The following is a 21,110-nucleotide window of genomic DNA, read 5'->3' on the forward strand; positions in this document are numbered from 1 at the left end:
CTTCCTTCCTTCCTTCCTTCCTTCCTTCCTTCCTTCCTTCCTTCCTGGAGTGGCAGTTGGGTTTAAGTGACTTGCCCAAGGTCACGCTAGTAAGTGTTAAGTGTCTGAGGTCAGATTTGAATTCAGGTCCTCCTGACTCCAGGGCCAGTGTTCTATTACTGTGCCACCTAGCCACCTCTATAGTTTTTATTTCTTATTTTAAAACTTCCTGTTTATATCCTTTGATCACTTATCAGTTAAGGAATGACTCACATTTTTATAAATTTGACAAAGTTCTTTATATACTTGAGAAATGAGACCTTTATCTGAGAGATTGTTTATGAAATCCATCTCTCCCCCATTTTTCGGCTTTCCTCCTGATCTTAGCCACATTGGTTTTATTTGTACAAGAACTTTTTAACTTAACGTAATCAGAATTATCCATTTTATTACTATCATAGTGCTCTCTGTTTCTTGTTTCTTTACAAATTGTTCTACTATCCATGAATATGATAGTACTATGTTCCATGTTCTTGCAGTTTTCTTGTGATATCTCCCTTTATATCTAGGTCATGCACCCGTTTTGACTTTCGCTTGGTACCTGGTTTGAAATATTGGTCTGTGGCCAATTTCTGCTGGACTGCTGTCTAGCTTTTTCCCAACAATTTTTTTTACCCAATAATTAATTCTTATCCCAAAAGCTTAAATTTTACATTTGTCAAACACAAGGTTACTATAATCCTTTACTACTGTGTATTGTATACTTACTCAGTTCCACTGATCTACCTTTCTATTTCTTAGCCAGTACAAGATAGTTTTGGTATTTACTGCTGTATAATATAGTTTGAGGTCTTGTATTTCCTTCCATTACATTTTTATTAGTTTCTTTGTAATTCTTGACCTTTTGTTCTTCCAAATGAATTTTTTTCCTAACTCAGTAAAATAATCTTTTGTAATTTAGTGGGGATGGCATTGAATAAATAAATTAGTTTAGGTAAAAATGTCATTTTTTATTATATTGGCTTTGCCTACCCACAAAAAACTAATATTTCTCCAGTTATTTAAATCTGACTTTACTTATATAAAAAGTGTTTTATAATTATGTTCATATAATTCCTGGGTCTGTTTTGGCAAGTATATTTTCAGGAATTTTATCCAGTAAATAGTTATTTTAAATGGTCCAAAACAATATTGAATAATATTGGTGTTTTTGTCTTCTTCAAAAAAATATTTATTTATTTATTTTTAGTTTTCAACATTCATTTCCACAAGATTTTGAGTTACAAATTTTTTCTCCCTGTCCTTCCCCTACCCCCACCCCAAAATAGCAAGCCTACTGAATACCCCTTCTCCTAATCTGTTCTCTCTTGTATTCTCCCCCATCACTCCCCTAACCTTCTAGTAGGGCAAGATGGGTTTCTGTACCCCAGTACCTGTATATCTTATTTCCCAGTTGCATATAAAATTAAACATTTGTTTTTAAAACTTTTGAGTTCCAGATTTTTTCCCTTCTTCCCTCCTCACCCACCCCTACTAAGAAGATAAGCAATTCAATATAGGTTGTACATGTGTAGTTAACCAAATCATTTCTCTAGTAGCTATGTTTTTGTCTTTTAATTAAATCTGTTTTAGCTTTAACTTTGTCTGAAATCATGATTGCTACCCCTGCTTTTTTTTAATCAGCCAGCATAATAAATTCTACTCCAGCCCTTTATTTTAACTCTGTGTGTATCTCTCATTTTTAAATATGTTTCTTGTAAGCAAAATATTGTTGAATTCAGATTTTTAATCTGTTCTGCTGCCCATTTCCATTTTATGGGAAAATTCATCCCATTCACATTCAAAGTTATAATTACTAGTTGTATATATATATCCCTCCATTATGTTTTTTCTCCTATCCTTCTTGCCCATACCCTATCCCTCATCACACTTCTGATTTACTTCTAACCACTGCCTTGCCTTCCTGTTCCTCATTCTACCCACCTATTTAAGAGTTCATCCCTTATCCTCTTACATCTACAACCTTAATCTAACTACTCCTCTAAGAGCCCCTCCCTTATCTTCTCTCCTACCTTCCTAATTCTTTTTTTTTTTTTTGCTTTTTTGGTGGGGGGAAGGTAGGACAGTTGGGGTTAAGTGACTTGCCCCAGGTCACGCAGCTAGTTTTGTGTTAAGTGTCTGAGACCAGATTTGAACTCAGGTCCTCGTGACTCCTAGGCCAGTGCTTTATTCACTGTGCTACCTAGCTAACCACCTTCCTAATTCTTAATCTATATACCTTTCTAAATGTATTTTTCTTATAATAAAATAAAAAGTTTAACTTTTTTATAAATTTAGAATTTTGTACCCTTTTAGGTGTATATGTTGTTCCCTCTTTAACTCTTTCCTTTGCGAGTAAGTTTCCAGCACTGCAAGTTCTCCACTTGTTTCTTCTGTATCATTTCTTCCTTACATGCCTCATTTGTATGAGGCATTTGTGTGTTCCTTTTTTAACTCTCCCCCACTTTTGTTTTTTAGAATCAGCCCATCAGCTCAGCTTAAACCTTTTTTTTTCCCAAACTACCCACATAATGATGAGTGTGATGGTAGTATTGATGACATTTTCACATGTAACAGGTTTTTAAAAATAAGTTTGACCTTATTGAGTCCCTTATAGTTGGTCTTTAATGTTTACCTTGTATTTCTCCTGGATTGTATATGTTGAATTTTCCACTAAGTTCTGATCTTGTCAGAAATACCTGATAGTATTTCAGTTTGTTAAATGTCTATTTTTTCCCATTCAGGATTATACTTATCATTATTCTTGGTTGTAGCCCCAGCTTTTTTGCTCTTTGAAATATAGTGTTTTAGGAGGGGATTATGGGAAAATGGTGGAGTAGGTCAGAAAATTCCAAGCTCTCAAGATTTTCCCCCACAAAAGTGTTAAAATACCACCTTAGGGCAAACAAAGTGTGGGTGGAGGTAAATAAGAATTGGGGTACCACCCAGGTCTTCCTGGGACAATTTGAGAAAATCAGAAGAAAAATCCCTGTATGAGGTTTGGTTCCTATAAAGAGTAAACACCTCCAGACTAGGTTGCATTTTAACAACAAGTTGCAAATCCTGGAGTTAGTTGGTTTGAGAGACTGCATGGGCCCCAGGTATAGGAACTTTTACCCCTGGTTAGTGTGGGGAGTTGGGCGTTTGAGCCTGGGAAGATTGAGGGAACCTCTGCTGACAAGGAATGCCAGACCAGCTGTGCTTCAAAGAGCAGCAGGGACAAGAAGGACACACCCAGTGAGTCCAGAAGTAGTGGGGCATTTAAAGTAGGTTTGAGGATTGGCTTTGGTTCTGGGATAGCAGGGAGAACTGAAGATCTGGGGCAAGAGGCACCATTTCCCATACCCCAGGGCTAGAAGTGATTACAAAAATTAAGGTATTACTGCAAAAAATGCACAGGCAAAGGAGAAAGAATCCACCCATAGAAAGCTATTATGGGAATAGATATGACCGGGGATCATCTTCAGAGGAGAATATTGAAGTAAAGAAACCCCCAAAGAGTAATGTCAAATGGTCACCTGCCCCAAAAGAATTCATAGAAAATCTTTAAAAAGACTTTAAAACTCAAAAGACAAAGATGGAGGAAAAACTAAAAAAGAAAATAAGAATAATCCAAGAAAAACAAGAAGGGTATGAAAGGAAAGTCGACCAATTAGAAAAGGAGATACATAATCTTAAGGAAGAAAATGACACCTTGAAAATTAGAATTAGGCAAAGTGAAGCCAGCAAAATTATAAGAGATAAAAGAAAAACTAAACAAAACATGAATAATGAAAAAATAGAAGAAAAAGTGAAACATCTTCTAAGAAAAACAACATTTGGAGAATAGATCAAGGAGAGAAAATATAAAAATAATTGAAGTAACTGAAAGTTATGATCAAAAAAAGAGGCTAGATACATTAATACAAGAAATAATTAAAGAAAATTGTCCTGAACCATTAGAACAAGGAGGGAAAGTAGAAATAGAAAAAATCCATTGATCACCATTCAAGAGATCCTATGAGGAAATCTCATAGGAATATCATAGTCAAATTTTGAAACCTCCCACTTCAAGGATAAGATATTAAAAGCATTTAGGGTGGCTAGGTGGGGCAGTGAATAGAGCACTGGCCCTGGAGTCAGGAGGACTGAGTTCAAATCTGGCCTCAGGCACTTGACACACTTACTAGCTGTGTGACTTTGGGCAAGTCACTTAACCCCAATTGCCCCCCAAAAAGCCAAAAAAAAAGATATTAAAAGCATCAAGATTAAAACAATTTAAATATGATGGTGCCACAATTGGAATCACAGAAGACCTAGCAGCAGAGACATTAAAGAATTGAAGGTCATGGGGCGGCCAGGTAGCACAGTGAGTAAGAGCACTGGCTACAGTCTTGAGAAGACCTGGAGATCGAATCCCGGACTCAGACACTTAGCACCCACCCAGAAACACCTGGCCGTGTAACCTTGAGCAAGTTACTTAACCCCAATTGCTTAGGGGCAGCCAGGTGGCTCAGCAAGTAAGAGCAATGGTTCCAGTGTCAGGATGACCTGGGGATCAAATCCAGGCTCAGATACTTAGCATCACACCCAGAAATAACTGGCTGTGTAACCTTGAGCAAGTTACTTAACCCTGATTGCTTTAAAAAAAAAAAAGAACAAAGTAAAAAGTGCACCGCAGAGAACAAAAGAAAACTCACAAGGAAACAAAGAAAAGATAAACAATTCTTAATACAATGTGTGTTATTATCATACAGACTTTCTTGAAATGAAAATCTATTGTTATGTATTTTGAATCCTTTCTTATTCAGCTATGCACATTACAGGCTTTTTTTCCTTTCTTTGTATTCAAGTTCCAATATTTAAGTTTCTGATATGTTTTTTTTTCTTTTCTCTATTCTATATTTCTATTCTGGCCCTTGAGTTTAAAATTAAAGTTTAAAAAAATAATAATAATATTGGGGGCAGAGCCAACATGGTAGAGTAAAAGCAGGAACTTGCTTGAGCTTGTCCCCCATTACCTCCCAATACCTGTAAAAAATTACTCTGAACACATTTTAGAGCTAAAGAACTCACAAAATGACAGAGTGAAACAAATCTCCCTCTGAAGACAGCCTGGCAGGCTGGCAGGAAGGGTTTATCACATCTGGGCCAAAAGCAGAGCACAGTTCCACATGGGCTGTGCCAGCACAGACCAGGCTGGAGTAGACGTCAGGGAATTGAATCACTGGCAGCTATGGCAGTTTTCAGACTTCTCCACCCATAAATGCCAGAGACAAATTAAAAGGTCAGTGGGGAAACTGTTGGACATGGGTGAGAGAACAGCATCATCTGGCCTCTGTCCCCAAGGTGTCAGCTGCAGCAGAAGCAGCAGCAGCAACAGCAACAGGGGCTGCTTTCGTAGCTCCAGGCACACAGATGGTGGGTGGACCAAGTGGCTGATCAGAGGGCAATTGCAGGAATCTCTTTGCTGGTGCTGAGGCAGGATTCTCTTGCTCTTCCCTTCTTGGATCTGGGTCGCAGTCTTGGGTGGTGGTCCTAGGGTGAAGAGGAGCACTGGCATGGCAGACTTTCTGGAGACTTTGGAGGGGGAGTCCTCCCTCACAGTTCTGAGACAGGTACGAGTTCTGACAACAGCTGCACAAAACCCCAGAAATTTGGGACAGCACTCTCCACCCTGGAAGCAGAGTTCTACCATGGCAAAGAGCTCAAAAGTCAAATAATTGGCTGGGAAAATGAGCAAAAACACACACCAAAAAAATTGGATTATAGAATCCTTCTTTGATGACAAAGAATATCAAAACATAGAACCAGAAGAAAGCAACAGCAGCAAAACTCCTACATCAAAAGTCTCCAGGAAAAATATGGATTGGTCACAGGCCATGGAGGAGCTCAAAAAGGATTTTGAAAATCAAGTAAGATAAGTTGAGGAAAAATTTGGAAGACAAATGAGAGTGATGCAAGAAAATCATTAAAAATAAATCAACAGCTTGCTAAAGGAGACTCCCAAAATACTGAAGAACATAACACCTTAAAAAATAGACTAATTCAAATGGTAACAAAGGTCCAAAAATTCAGTGAGAAGACGAATGCCTTAAAAAGCATTTTTGGCCAGATGGAAAAGGAAGTTCAAAAGCTCACTGAAGAAAATAATTCCTTCAAATAGATTGGAGCAAATGGAAGCTAATGACATCATAAGAAATCAAGAATATTATTAAACAGATCCAAAAGAATGAAAAAATAGAAGACAAAGTGAAATATCTCATTGGAAAAATCACTGACCTGGAAAATAGATCCAGGAGAGATAATTGAAAAATTATTGGACTCCCTAAAAGCCATGATCAAGAAAAGAGCCTACACATTATCTTTCAAGAAGTTATCAAGGAAAACTGCCCTAATATTTTAGAACTGGAGGGTAAAATAGAAATTGAAAGAATTCACTTATTGCCTCTTGAAAAAGATCCCCAAAAGAAAACTCCTAGGGATATTATAGCCAAATTTCAGAGTTCCCAGGTCAAGTAGAAAATATTACAAGCAGTTAAGAAGAAACAGTTTGAGTATTGTGGAAATGCAATCAGGATAACACAAGATCTAGAAGCTTCTACATTAAGGGATTGGAGGACTTGGATTATGATATTCTGGAGCCAGGATTAAAACCAAGAATCATCTACCCATCAAAAATAAGTATAATACTTCAGGGGAAAATATGGATATTCAAAGAAATAGAGAACTTTCAAGCATTCTTGATGAAAAGACCAGATCTGAACAGAAAATTTGACTTACAAATACAAGAATCAAGAGAGGCATGAAAAGGTAAACAGGAAAGAAGGATCATAAGGAACAATCATAAGGACAAGAGGGGAGAGAGGAATATATTGGGAGGAGAAAGGGAGAGATAGGATAGGGTAAATTATCTCACATAAAAGAGGCAAGAGAATACTGTTACAATGGAGGGGAAGAACAGGGAGCTGAAAGGAAATGAGTCAATCTTATTCTCATTGGGTATCTTACAGGAAAGTAAGGGGTAAGGGGATAAGATAGGAGGATGATGGAAGGGAGGGAAGATTGGGAGAGGTGGTAGTCAGAAGCAAACACTTTTGAAAAGGTACAGGGTCAAAAGGAGAAAATAGAATAAATGGGGAGTGGGGGTGGGATAGTCTTTAACAATATGACTACTGTGGAAATGTTTTGCATGTCTACACATGTATAACCTATATTGAATGCTTTGTCTTTTCAGTAGAGGTGGGTGAGAAGAGAAGAAGGGAGAGAATCTGGAACTCAAAGTTTTAAAAACAAATGTTAAAAATCTGTTTCTACATATAACCATGAAATAAGATATACAGGCAATAGAGTATAGAAATCCATCTTGCCTACAAGAAAGTAAGGGGGAAAGTGCCTAAGGGGGGGATATAAAAGAGGGCAGAATGGGGGAAGGGGTAATCAGTATGCTTGCCATCTTGGGGTGGGGGGTAGGGGAGAGAAGGGGAGAAAATTTGGAACTCAAAATCTTGTGGAAATGAATGTTGAAAACTAAAAATATTTAAATTTAATATTGTGTGATCCTGATTATAGCTCCACAGTATTTAAATTGTTTTTCTTTTCTTGTTGCTTATAATATTTTGTCCTTAATCTAGAAGCTTTGAAAGTTGACTATTATATTCCTGTAAGTTTTCCTCATGGGATCTCTTTCCGCTGGTGATATTGATGGATTTTTTTTCTATTTCTACTTTACTTCCTTGTTCTAGAACTTCAGAGCAATTTTCTTTAGTCATTTCTTGTAATATTGTATAAAGATTCTTTTTTTGATTGTAACTTTCAGGTAGTCCAACTATTATTTTATTTCCTCTCTATCTGTTCTCCAGATCAGTTGTTTTTCTAATGAGATGTTTCACATTATCTTCTGTTTTTCATTTTTTGACTTTGATTGGTGTCTTATATCATCATTAGCTTCCACTTGAGTAAGCATTGTTTCCTTCTTTGTTCTTGGATTCCTGGTACTTTGATCAGTGCCTGGTACATAGTAGATATTTAATAAATATAAGTTGTTAAATTGAATAATAAAGGAAGCTTTTAATATTCAGTTAATTAGCTGTTATATTTTATTTTTCCCTTTTGAAGCTGCCACTCCTGTTTTCCCCTTTAAACATTTTAAAAAATTTTCCTGCCCTTAAAGTGAATAGGATTTAAGTGAGGCAGAGCTGTGCAGTCATCAGCCCTACTCTCTCTTTCAGGGTCATCAGAATCCAGTGGCAAGTAATAGGTCAGGATGACTGGCAATGGCCCTCAGCTTTTGACACATACTGGATTTGTGACCTTGGACAAATCACTTAATGTCTCTGTATTCTAATCCACTGTCAATTGCAGAAGAGTTGTTAATCTGCATTGATTAAGGGAAGTTCACTCCCCTGGGGTTATAACAATAGAAGCACAGGTTCAATTCTATCTTGTCCCCATAAGCAGCATCATTTTGATTTTGTACGTCTTTAGTCTTTGATAGTTTTATACCAATTCCATTAAAAATTTCAACCATATAATTTGTTTTTTTTGTTTTTTGGAGAGCAGTTGGGGTTAAGTAACTTGCCCAAGGTTACACGGCTAGTTTTTTTTTTGTGTGTGGGTGTTAAGTGTCTGAGGCCGGAACTGAACTCAGGTCCTCCTGACTCTGGAGCCAGCGCTTTACTCAATGCACCACCTCGCCACCCCATTTTGTGTTTTTGTATGACTGTTTTGTCAGGGCTAAATTTTTTATTTTTAGAATGGCAAATAATTCATATTTACTCTAGGCTATTTAGAAGGTTTAGTACCATATTACCACCAAGAGACTGTTTTTGGTGTTTCGATTAAATGCATATCAGGGGTGTGATTGGGTTATATGTAGGTCAGTCATATTTTAAGAAATTTCAGCACACTATCTCAATATCTTTCTATTGTACTAGAAATTTTATTGTAGGGGCGGCCAGGTAGCACAGCGAGTAAGAGCACCGGCTCCAGTGTTGAGAAAGACCTGGAGATCGAATCCTGGGCTCAGACACTTAGCACCCACCCAGAAACACCTGGCCGTGTAACCTTGAGCAAGTTACTTAACCCCAATTGCTTAGGGGTGGCCAGGTGGCTCAGTGAGTAAGAGCACCGGCTCCAGTGTTGGGATGACCTGGATCAAATCTGGGCTCAGATACTCAGCACCACACCCAGAAATAACTGGCTCTGTAACCTTGAGCAAGTTACTTAAACCCGATTGCTAAAAAAAAAAAAAAAATTTATTGTATCAAATACAGGTATGCTTACTTTTAGATGATCTGCTATGCCAAAATACAAACATATAAATTATTTATGAATTGAGTATTAATTTTATTAAAAGATTCGATACAAATTTGCTGCAAATAGTGAACTCTTATAGTGCATCAAAGATATAACACAATTTTCAGAACGTTGAATTACATTTGTAATTCAAATTACATTTCCTTACATTTGTAAGGAACAACATATATCTGTTATGTAATATAAAGCATTTTTTTGGTAAGTGAAGCATTCCTTAAAGCTTTGCCATTTTTTGTCATTCATGAATTTTTTTCCTAACAGCATTTTTAATTATTTTGTTTTCTACATCTTACTAATGCCATCATTTTGTTTCTTTTTAGGCATCATGACCGGAAGATGTGTATAATAGGACTGAGCATCTTACTGGAGTTACAAAACAGACCTCCAGCAGTAGATGCTGTGGCTGGACAAATTGTTCCTTCAATCCTTTTCCTTTTCCTGGGCCTCAAACAAGTCTGTACCACTAGACAACTTACTGACCAAAGAGATCATTCTAAAGATGAAAAGGCAGATGCAGAAGATAATGGTAAAGTCATTTGACTATATTGTAGGATAATCATCATTTTTGTTTTTTGGTCTGGACTTTTGGATTCAGGAACTACTGGTGACAAAATCACCTATACCAATGTGTGTTGACTACTTATTTTGTGACTTAGAGTCTTAGACTGTTGTGCAGGGCATTGAGAAGTTAAGCAACTTGTCCAGGGTCATAGAGCCAGTATGGGTCAAAGATAGAATTTGAATCCAGTTCTTCCTGAGTTCACTGCTGGCTCTCTAGCTATCATTCCATATTTCCTCTAATTCACCCTGTTACCATAATTAAATTTCAACTGAACATAAATTTTCTTCCAATCTTACTTTTAATCCAGTAAATTTCCCTCATGAATATTTGTTATCAGTCAAATGGTTTTCTTGCCATTAATTGTAACTCACTGAGTCTTATATTTATTTTTATATCTAGTTCATTAATATAGTTATTGAATATTGTTAAATTATCAGAAATTTTTATAATTGAGAAATAAAACAGTTCCTTTTCTAAATAACAGGAGACCAACACATTTTAGACCTTTGCTCTATAATCCTTAGAGGTGACAGCTTCCACTAAAGAAACATATCCTTATTTTGAAAACAAAAGCATCAAAAAGGCAGTTTATAGAGATGCATGTTTTTTTAAAAATGGATATTAACTAACTCATCTTCACAGATGATAAAATGGGCCTCATTAAAATTATTATACTCGATATATTTTGAATTTGAGATCAAATTATAATGATTTAGAATAAGTACTTGGGAGAATATAGTAAATTTAAAAAAAGATTAATTAGTACCATGAATCTGTAGAATCAGATCATTATAGGTATAAAAGATAAAGAGCAAGTCTGATTATACTACTGAATCAGTTTTTTAGGATTCATTTCTAGGAAAACATTTGAAGGCACACATTATTACTAAAACTGAATATTTCTTTCTCTCTGCTAATGGTGTTTTGACTTTCCTGTAGAACTTAATCCCAGAATTTCACAGTTTAGAGAAACTTTAGAAACCAGTCTAACCTCCTCATTAAAAAAAATTATGTATCTCATGCTAATTGTCATAGAGTGATACATTTATCCAAAATGATTTGATCTTCTATTCTTATTATGTCCTCTTTTGTGGGAGATAAGAAGACCTATCCATATTGGATACAACTTTCCCTTGCATAGAGGATAGAGAAATAATGGCAGCATTGTACTCAGTGGGGATGAAGATGCCTTTTTTGTCACACACATAAAGCCTAGTTTTCTGGAGCTTTCTCTTTGGGGTAAGAACTAGGAGGAGCCCTGCTTCCTTTTCTTTCCTGTTTGTGAATAATCAGTGTGATTCCAGAAAACAGAGTATAACTTTTTAATTATTTTAAGTTCCAAGAATTAGTGTGCTAATAGTTTAACCTATAACCTCTCAAAAATACCACATCTCTATTTTATCTAGTTTGTTTATACCAAATTTATCCCTCTTCCTAAATTCCTTATTTCTTTTGAGGGTACATCAGTCTTCCAGCTACCCAGTTTCACAACCTTAGAGTAATCATCACCTTTCCTTCACCCTTCATGTCCATTCATTACCAAGTCCTTCCACAACATCTCTCACATTTATCCCTATCTTTCCAGTCACATGGCCACCATTCTGGGTCAGGGCCTTATCTTAAACCTAGACCTGTATTTTGTTTATTGCACTCTTGAATTCATCCTCCACATAGGTGCCAGAGTAATACTACTCAAATGTAGGTCTAACCATGTTACTCAAATAGCTCCTGTAGCTTTCTATTACTTTTAGGATCAAAAATAGACTTTCCACTTGGCATAAAACCTTCATAGTAGGATTACAGCCTATCTTTTGTGCATGATTTTGTCTCCCTTTCATATATTCTACATTCTAGTCTAATCTATTTGCCATTCTTCATATAGACAGCTCTTGCTTTATGTAAATTCACATTGTGTAAATTTGACTTTATATAGAAAGAAAGTAGCATTCCGAAAAACCAGACACTTTACTATGTAGTACTGTGGTCTTTTTTCTTAGCTACTTCCCTTTGTCTCTGTGCTCTGTAGTTTCCTACTACCCCTTTCCCCACCAAAACAAGCAAACATAGAAGCAAAAAACTTAAAAAAAAATCCCTCCATGTGAAATCAGAAGAACAGAGGAGAGAGAGAGCCTCTGGATCCGGGTTTGCCTTGAGACTTCCAGTGTGGAGAGACCTTTGCCTTGTTCACCAATCATGTGTACCTGGCCCCCACATGTCTCCACCCTCATCCTCTTTCCTCTTGGCTCCAGCCAGGCTCCCAGGTGGCTAGCCCTGTCCCAACATATTCCTCATTCTGTTCTTCTCTGTTCCTGACCCCAACACGTATCCCTCCACAGGTGTTCAGCTCCCTTTCTACTTTTCCTGTCCCACCTTCCCCACTATATTCGCATTTTGTGAAAATCATGGAAAGTGAGAAGTAACTGAATCAATTTCGTTTACTGTCTGTCTCTGTGCCTTTGCACAGGCTTTCCCTCATGCCTCCAATGCTCCCTTTTTTTTTTTTATGACCACCTTTTTAGAATTCCTAGATCCCTTCTAAGCTCAAATCAAGTACCACTCCCTAAAGAAGGCTTTTGGATTACCTTCTATATGCAAAAAAAGTCTTTGTATCTATCTGTCTATCTTTCTATCTGTCTGTTTCCCCTCAAAAGTCTTATTCTCTGATAGAATGCACACTCCTTGAGGGCAAGAAGTATTCCATTTTTGTTGTTTCCCATTACCTACCACAATGCCTGACATAGAGTAGGTGCTTAATAAATGCTTATTAATTCATTAGTTTTCCCAAGCTGCTTATATAATCATTTTGTATTCATGTATTTTTACTTTAAAGTATATTTTGAGTTTAGTAATATTGCAAACCATTATAAGCTACAGAATTTTACTACAGTATACAGTTCTCTGGATCTGATTTTTTTAAACTTCTTTACAATTTTCTCTTTGTCTACAACCAGTGTAACTTGTAACTTTTAAGCTTCTTTTCTTTCTTTTTTTGGAGGGGGGAAGGCAGGGCAGTTGGGATTAAGTGACTTGCCCAAGGTCACACGGCTAAGTGTTAAGTGTCTGAGGCTGGATTTGAACTCAGGTCTTCCTGGCTCCAGGGCTGGTGCTCTATTCACTGTGCTACCTAACCACCCCTAAACTTCTTTTTCATAATTTTATATTCTTAGATAATATAAATAATAGTTGAAGGTATTGATTGTAAACTCTTTAGTGTCTATGTCATATTTTTAACTATTTTACTCAAGCTTATTTTGGTTGATTTCTTCACACCAAAAATTACCCTTAAATTGCTTAATTATCATAAGTACTTACTTCCCTGTGGTATTTTTAGAGTTAGGTTCAAAATTGGTAATTTGAAACTTGGGTTATCTCCAGGTTTTTTCTCATTGTGGGGCTTTTTTTTTTTCAATAGTCCATGTTGTTCATTTACTGCATATATGTATTTTATATACCTTATGGAAGGTTGAGACTGAAGTGCTGCTTTCCTATTAGTTACAGTACTGGTCTAACTGCTAGGAACAGACTGGTACTGAAAACAGAAACCAATCCATGGTAACATGCAATTCAGCTTTTAACTTTTCAACCCACGCAAAGGTAACTACTTCATTTTTTCTTTGCATTTTTATATTTTCACCATTCTAGTAGTAGTAGTAACCTCCTAATTTGAATATTTTCAGGCAGTCCATGAACAACTTAGCTAGTAATTAAATAGCATGCAGTTAAAAATGGTAGTTATTATTACTTAATTCTTTAAACTGAACAACACAAGCATTTCATGTTTCTTTTAAGACAAATGAAGTTCATCAAAGAATCTCTTGTTAAAAAGAAATCCTGTAGTAATCAGTATGAGAACGCAGTAGAGGGTTAAAAGTAAAATATCAGACTAGATAGATCACTGATTTAGGAATTGTTGGACAATTTGGGGGAGGAGGGGAAAGTTATTTTTTAAATTAACTGAGAGATTATGTAATTTCTTGTGTACAGTTTTAACAAGCTATATGATGTTCTCATTCCCATTCCTTGAAAATTGTTTTTATTATTTTTACCATAAGCCCTCATGGAACAGGGACTCCCTGGGTTTGATTTATTGAAATTGTTATTTGGTTGAAATGAGATAATATATAAAATGCTTTGCAGACGTTAAAGTATTACATTAATGTTAATAATTATTGTTATTACAGTCATCATTATTCAGATTGTTTAGTATATTACATATTTATTTTGGGCGAACTTTGTTTTAAATACTAAATGGGTTTACAGAGGAAATTCCAAGTGATGAGGAAGACACAAATGAAACTAGTCAAGCAATGCATGAGAATAATGAAGGACGAGATGAAGATGAGGAAGAAGATGATGATGATTGGGATGAAGATGTTTTGGAAGAAACTGCTCTTGAAGGATTCAGCACTCCACTTGATGTTGAAGATAGTGTGGATGAATATCAGTTTTTCACACAGGCCCTTTTAAGTATGTCCTCACTAGCAAAATATAATATGTATTAATTTTAATTTGATTCTCTGGAAGATGTTTAAGAATAGTTTACCATTAAATGGTAAGCATTGTATAGAACATTTATACTAAGGCTGAAGTTGTCAGAGAGCATTTGATTCTTTTACAATTTAAAGCTTTTCAAAACTTTTCATTTATATGTAAATGAAACACTTTATAGATAAATATTTTACTATAGTGGATTGGATTTTTGAAGGCATATAGTAAAAAAGTGATTCTTTTTTAATTACTGGGGATTGAAATTTTTAACCATACTCACATGGTCTTGACTCAAACTCTGGCCTGACTATCTCACTCAGTATTATATCCAGTGGCTCGTTATTGTCTCCAAGATCCAATATGAAATGCTTTATTTGGCATTTAAGAACCTTCACAACCTTGCCCTCTCCTGCTTTTCCAGTCTTTTAATGCTTTTCTGTATACTACAAATTCCAATGTTACTGGTTGCTTGCTCCTCAAATATCATACTCTGTCTCCCAGCCTTTTCTGTGGCCATTCCTTATACCTAGAATATTCTCTCTCATCTCTACCCCTTCAATTTCCTGGCCTCCATCCAAATTTACCTTGAATTCCAACTGATACAAGAGGTCTTTCTTGGTCCTCCTCATTGCTAGTACCTTTCCTCTAAGATTACCTTCTATATACACTATATATACCTTCTATGTGCATAGTTATTTGTGTATTGTTTCCTCCATTAGAATGTGAGCTCCTTCAGGCTAGGGTCTATATTTTTGCTTTTCTTTGTAGCCTCAGCACTTAGCATAGTACCTGGCCCATAATAAGCACTTAATAAATGCTTGTTGATTGATTTAATCAGGTACTAAACTGTGAAATGAAAAACACTACAGAGGAAGAGTAGTATTTAATTAGGTGTGAAATCAGAAAAGGGAAAGTTGAAAATGATGCCAGTTATTTGAGAGAAGGTGATTGAGAGAGTAATGTTATCATGAATCAAAGAATTCATTGGCTACAACTCATATTGTGAAGGTGATGAATTTGAATGTAGGTAAATTGAGTTTTGAGTTAATGTAAAAACATCTAAGTAGAAAAAAGATTTGGAGACAATGAGATGAGATTTGGGGTGGAAATTTAGATTTACAAATTATTTTATGTAGAGATTATGGTTGAAGCTTTGAGCATAAGATGTTTTAGTGTGAGAATAGAGAATAGAGAAAAAAACAGAAGACTAAGTACTAAACCTTGGAGGAACATTGCAATTTAAGAGGCAAGAAGTAGAGCCAGCAAAGGGGAATATAGGGTTAGGGGAGGAAAAGTAAGTAAGCAAAGTCTTATCCTATATCCCCTTCTGTATTTGGATATGGATTAGATATATAAAAAGTACTTACTGGTTTATTGTTTTCCTGAATGCCATCAACATATAGCTGTTTAGCACCTTTTACCTACTTTCTAGAACATTTCTTATCATAATTTTCTTGTGGTGCTATAGTCATGAAATAATATTTGTCAGTTACATAACTTATCATGTTGGTTTGGGGACTGGTTCCCCTTCTCTCTCCCTACCTCCTCCCATTTCATAGATGTGCAGCGACGGGATGCTGCCTGGTACCATTTGTTGACAGCACCACTCAGTGAAGAACAGAAGAAAGCATTACAGGAAATTTATACATTGGCAGAACACCGGAGAAATGCTGCAGGTAAGTAGTTTAATGATTTTTAAATGTGTACATTAGGAGAGGATTGGTGGTGGACTGATTGATTCTGATTTGGAAAAAAGAATTTGTATTTTGTTCTGTGAATAAAATAGAATCTGAGCTAGATGTTCTGAAGGTTAACACAGGGTAACATGTTATTTCTGGAAGTATATATGTGTTGATAGAGTACTTTTATTACTTTAAGTGCAAGATCTTATGCAAGAATATGAGCTAGTTCTTAGGGCTTAATTTTTGTTTTTTCTTGACAAGTAGATTTTTGAACTGGGAAAATAAATATGTATGGAGATTATTAGAGTATAATTCTAAAATGTTAGTAAAAGGTAATAGTATTTTAGGGAACTATTTTATAATGAAAAAGCACAATAATCCAGCTACAGGCATGCTTATTCAACATTTGGAACATAAAAGAAAATTAGGAACTTAGGCTTTAGAGTTTGGATACTTGTTTTTGCAGTCTAAAAAAAAGTACTTCCTTTACTAAATTATTCAGTGATATTAGAGATCTATTAATCTAATCATAAGAAGTTTTTTGGAAATTATCATATTCATTCAAATAAATATGTATTAGGTGTTATATGTGGTATTAGTAATGAATTTGATAGTGTAATATGCAATCGTTTATAAGAACTTAGAATCTAGTTGACATTTATGATGGTTGTGCCTTACTGGCCATTTAAGGAAAGTACTTTGTAAATCATTGATTCCTAAAATATTTAGGCAATAGTTCATTATTAATACTATACTTCATAGCAATAAAAACAGTAAATCTTATGTAACTTGAAACTTGCTTTTACTTTTCTCATCATTTAGTAAATATTTTTTACAAAGTTAAGTATTATATAGGTGATTTTTTTGGCATAGGATTTTTTTTTAAAAGAGGTCAAATCCACCAGAACATTTGAAGTCCTCATGAGTTCCATGTAATTGGAAAAAAATAAAATATTAAAAAAATATTTTTAAAAAGAGGAGGGGCTATTTGGGGATTATATTCAATTTTTACAACTTTATTTTTTCTTTTTTTACTTTTTTTTTGGTCAATTCTAGAGACAAAGAAGATTGAACAAGGAGCCTTCACCTTTGATAATAAAGGCATCCTTTCATCATTTAACTTTGGGACTGTACCTAGCAACAAGTGAAGAAAGAAATGCAAGGACTGAATTTCATCACTAGATTTTATTTCACAGTGGTTATTGACATTTGAGGGTTTAGGGGAAGAAATGAGGGGGTTTTTCCTTTTTAAGTGTCCTGCTCTAACAGTTTCCTTAAGCAGCACTTTTATCTCCTTGCTCTGCTCCTAGTATTTTAAACAGCCACAGTAATGTATGAAATTTTAAGAAAGAAAAATGTTGGACTTAAAAAAACCAACTATATACTCCAAAGGATGATTGACTAAGGTGGGTTTGAATCTAATTGTACTTCTCAGGTTTTTGCCATGCAGAATTGGTTGATTTATATCTGGATAACAGTGCCTTCTGTTGTACATGGATTGCCTGCAAAAAAAAAAAAAATGGAGTGCATTGCAGTTTTTTAAGCATATAACTGTAAGACTTGGTCATATGTTTTCCTGTTCTACATTTTACTACATGGATTTGTTTGGTGTTTGGTTGTAATTCTCTCTGGTTTCAAAAACATAATTGCTGCCCTACTCAGAGAAGTCTCTGGGAAATTTCTTCAGGACTTGTAAAATATGCATGGCACTGATAAAAGTTTCATTTGTGAAAAAGTTCATATGTTTCTTTTTGAAGAATGTTACACAGTTTCCTCTACATCCCTTCTTTCCCCAACCCTTTTCTGCTTCAAAAGGTTAAGATTTTTCTTTTAGGTACAGTCAGTCTGAGAATTATCCTGGTAGTTTCAGGACCCAACATTTTATTGGCAGAAAGTTATAACACCTATCAGCAGGTGTTGTGAACAGTAAAGGAGCTGTGTATAATTAGTCATGTGATTTTAATTATATTAATTGTATTTAAAGCACACTGAAATCCCAGAAGAAATGTATGCCATTTGGGCATAATATCTTCTGGATATCAGGAATTTCTTTTTAAAAACCCATTATCATTCCAGCTGTCTTATGAGGTCCAAAAAATTTTAGAACAACTTTTTAACTAAAAAAAAAAGCCAGAAAAATATTTAAGTTTTCTCTCCTGTTTCTCCCTTTCTCACATCTCCTTTTTTCAATCCTCTTTACCCCATATGGTCCCAGATGTCAACTAGTTTTCTGTAACCTAGTTTATGTGTATTAATATTTTTCTAGAGTTGTCTATATTGGTCAACTGTATTCTTGTGTTCTAACATATGTGTATCTTATAGAGAAAAAGTACAAGTGGGCCTTATATCCATAGTGGTTTTTCTATATGTATTAGACACCAGAACATTTTTCTATTTCTAACACAATTTAGTTCTGGACAGTACTGTGAAGACTTTTTCATTCACTGAAATGGAAACTGTTGTTTGACTACTATTTTCAGAATTTAACATCTCAATCTGAATTCTACTTGTGTTGTTCTTTTATGTGCAAAAAGGTGGGTTTTTCTTTCTGTCCGTGTGAAGTATTTGCTTTCCCATCAGTTATCAAGGGTATTTCCTCTGTTTTACTGTCACTTTTAAATACAACTTTTTTGGCATTTTAGTTTTTTTAATCTATTATTATTCTGTAGTCATCGACAAAAATGTCTTGAGGGCAGTGTACAAAGAGTTAAATGACCCTCTTTTGTCCTCAGCCCTTCTTTTTTCAAGGGATTAAAGAAAATGTTTCTACTCACAAGAAATAAACATAAATTATTTCATATCATTTAAAAGGGGACTCCACTAGTGATATTTTTAAGGATTTCTTATTGTGTTTTGATTCCTTCCCCCCATTCTACTTACTTACAATAATATAGTTCTCTTTTAATATAAATATGACTTCATAAATTATCAAAAAGGGAAGAGATTTCAGAATTTTCCTATGCTGTATTTTGTCTATACTATGGTAAAGGGAGATTGTATGAATGTGCATCACTTTGTCTTGTTTTTGAAGCCAGGGTAATTGTGGAATTTAGATGCTAGTACTGCTAAATTCACTGTCATCTGATTGCCCTTGGAAATGCAGAAACCTATGAATGTACTATAAAATAAAATGAAGGCTGATAACCAGAAATATTTTTCTACATGAATCATTTTCTTAAATGTGAGGTGATCTTCATAGGTTCTCACAAGTCCATTCTACTTCTGACTCTCACTAGCTAGAAGCATATCATTTAATCTATCAGAACCTCAGTTTACTTATCTGAAAAATGAATATAATAACTGAAATACCTATGTTAAAGACATACTGTGAGCTTCAAATGAGAAAATATGTAAAGTGTTCTGTAAAACTTAAAGTATTGTAAAAGGGTCAATTATTATTAGCTCATTTCTAAATTTTATTTTTTGAATATTTTATTTTTTCCAATTGCATGTAAAAACAATTTTTAACACTAAAAAAAAAATGTCAAGCTCCAGATTTTTTCCCTCCCCTCCCTTCCCTAAACCTTCCCTGACATATCAAGCAGTTTGAGAGGTTATACATGTACAATCATGCAAAACATGTTTCCATATTGGTCATGTTATGAAAGAAAACACAAACCAAAAAAATAATCCATGGGAAAAAGTGAAAAATAATATGCTTCAATCTGCATTCAGGTTCCATCAGTCCTTTCTCTTTAGTGGGTAGCATTTTTCATCATCATCCTTTAGAATTGTCTTGGATCATTTGCTGAGACTAGCTAAGTCATTCACAGTTGATCATTGTATTATATTATTATTATTGTTTGCAGCGTTCTGGCTCTGCTCACTTCACTCTGCATCAGTTCATGGAAGTCCAGGTTTTTCTGAAAACATCCTGCTTCTCATTTCCTATAGCATAATGGTATTCCATTATAATTACATATCACAACATGTTCAGCTGTTCTCCAACTGATGAGTATCCCCTCAATTTCCAATTCTTTTCCACCACAAAAAGAGCCATCATAAATATTTTTGTACAAATAGATCCTTTTCCTCTTTTTAAAAAAATCTCTTTGAGATGCAGACTTATTACTAGGTCAAAGGGTTTTACACAGTTTTACAGTCTTTTGGGCATAGTTCCAAATTGCTCTTCACAATGTTTGGATCAGTTCACAGTTCCACCACCAGTATATTAGTGTCCCAATTTTCCCACTTCACCTCCATTATTTATCATTTTCCTTTTCTGTTCTATTAGCCAATCTGATAGGTGTTTGGTGGTACCTTAGAGTTGTTTTAATTTGCATTTCCCTAATCAGTGTTGATTTAGAGCATTTTTTAAAACCACTGTAGATAACTTTGAGTTCTTTATCTGAAAACTGCCTGTTCATATCCTTTGCCCATTTATCATTTGGGAATGAATTGTATTCTTATAAATTTGACTCAGTTCTCTATATATTTGAGAAAGGAATCGTTTATCAGAGACACTTGCTGTAAAATTTTTCATCCCCTGTTTTTTTGCTTTCCTTCTAATCTTGGCTGCATTGGTTTTGTTTGTGTAAAAAATTTTAAATTTAATATAATCAAAATCATCCATTTTGCATCTTGTAATCGTCTCTATCTCTTGTTTTGTCCTAAATTCTTCCCATATCCATAGATTTGGTAGGTAAACTATTCCATACTCTCCTAGTTTGCTTATGATGTCACCATTTATGTTTTAAGTCATATTCCCATTTTCCCCTTATCTTACTATATGGTGTGAAATGTTGGTCTATACTGTTTTGCCAGTTTTCCTAGCATTTTTTGTCAGATAGTCTGTTCTTGTCCCAAAAACTTGAATCATTGGGTATATCAAACACTATGGTCATTTACTGCTGTGTATTGTGTATCCAATTTAGTCTACTGATCCACTACGTATTTCCTAGCCCATACTAGATTATTTTGGTGATTGCTGCTTTACAATGCAGTTTGTGTTCTGGTAGTCCTACGCTATCGTCCTATTTTTTTTTTCATTAATTCTCTTGATATTCTTTTCCTTTTTTTTTGTCCAGATGAATTTTGTCATAATTTTTTCTAATCCTATAAAA

At 35.0% G+C, this 21,110-nt stretch overlaps 1 protein-coding gene across 3 annotated transcripts in view; it reads left to right on the forward strand.

The window, feature by feature from the left end:
* Positions 1 to 19,198, forward strand: part of IPO8 (importin 8) — a 214,906-nt gene extending 195,708 nt beyond the window's left edge. For all 3 annotated transcript variants that reach the window (XM_069094877.1, XM_069094878.1, XM_069094879.1), the window contains 4 exons: positions 9,636 to 9,841; positions 14,138 to 14,344; positions 15,925 to 16,041; positions 17,104 to 19,198. In XM_069094877.1, the coding sequence (XP_068950978.1) occupies positions 9,636 to 9,841; positions 14,138 to 14,344; positions 15,925 to 16,041; positions 17,104 to 17,195 (622 nt within the window). In that variant the 3' untranslated portion in view covers positions 17,196 to 19,198. The remainder of the gene's footprint in view (positions 1 to 9,635; positions 9,842 to 14,137; positions 14,345 to 15,924; positions 16,042 to 17,103) is intronic.
* The last annotated feature ends 1,912 nt before the right edge of the window (positions 19,199 to 21,110 follow it).

This window comes from Petaurus breviceps, unplaced genomic scaffold (genome assembly GCF_028583685.1).
Source record: "Petaurus breviceps papuanus isolate PSGF00001 unplaced genomic scaffold, PetGlider_PUasm1.0 221, whole genome shotgun sequence".
Lineage (NCBI taxonomy): Eukaryota > Metazoa > Chordata > Mammalia > Diprotodontia > Petauridae > Petaurus > Petaurus breviceps.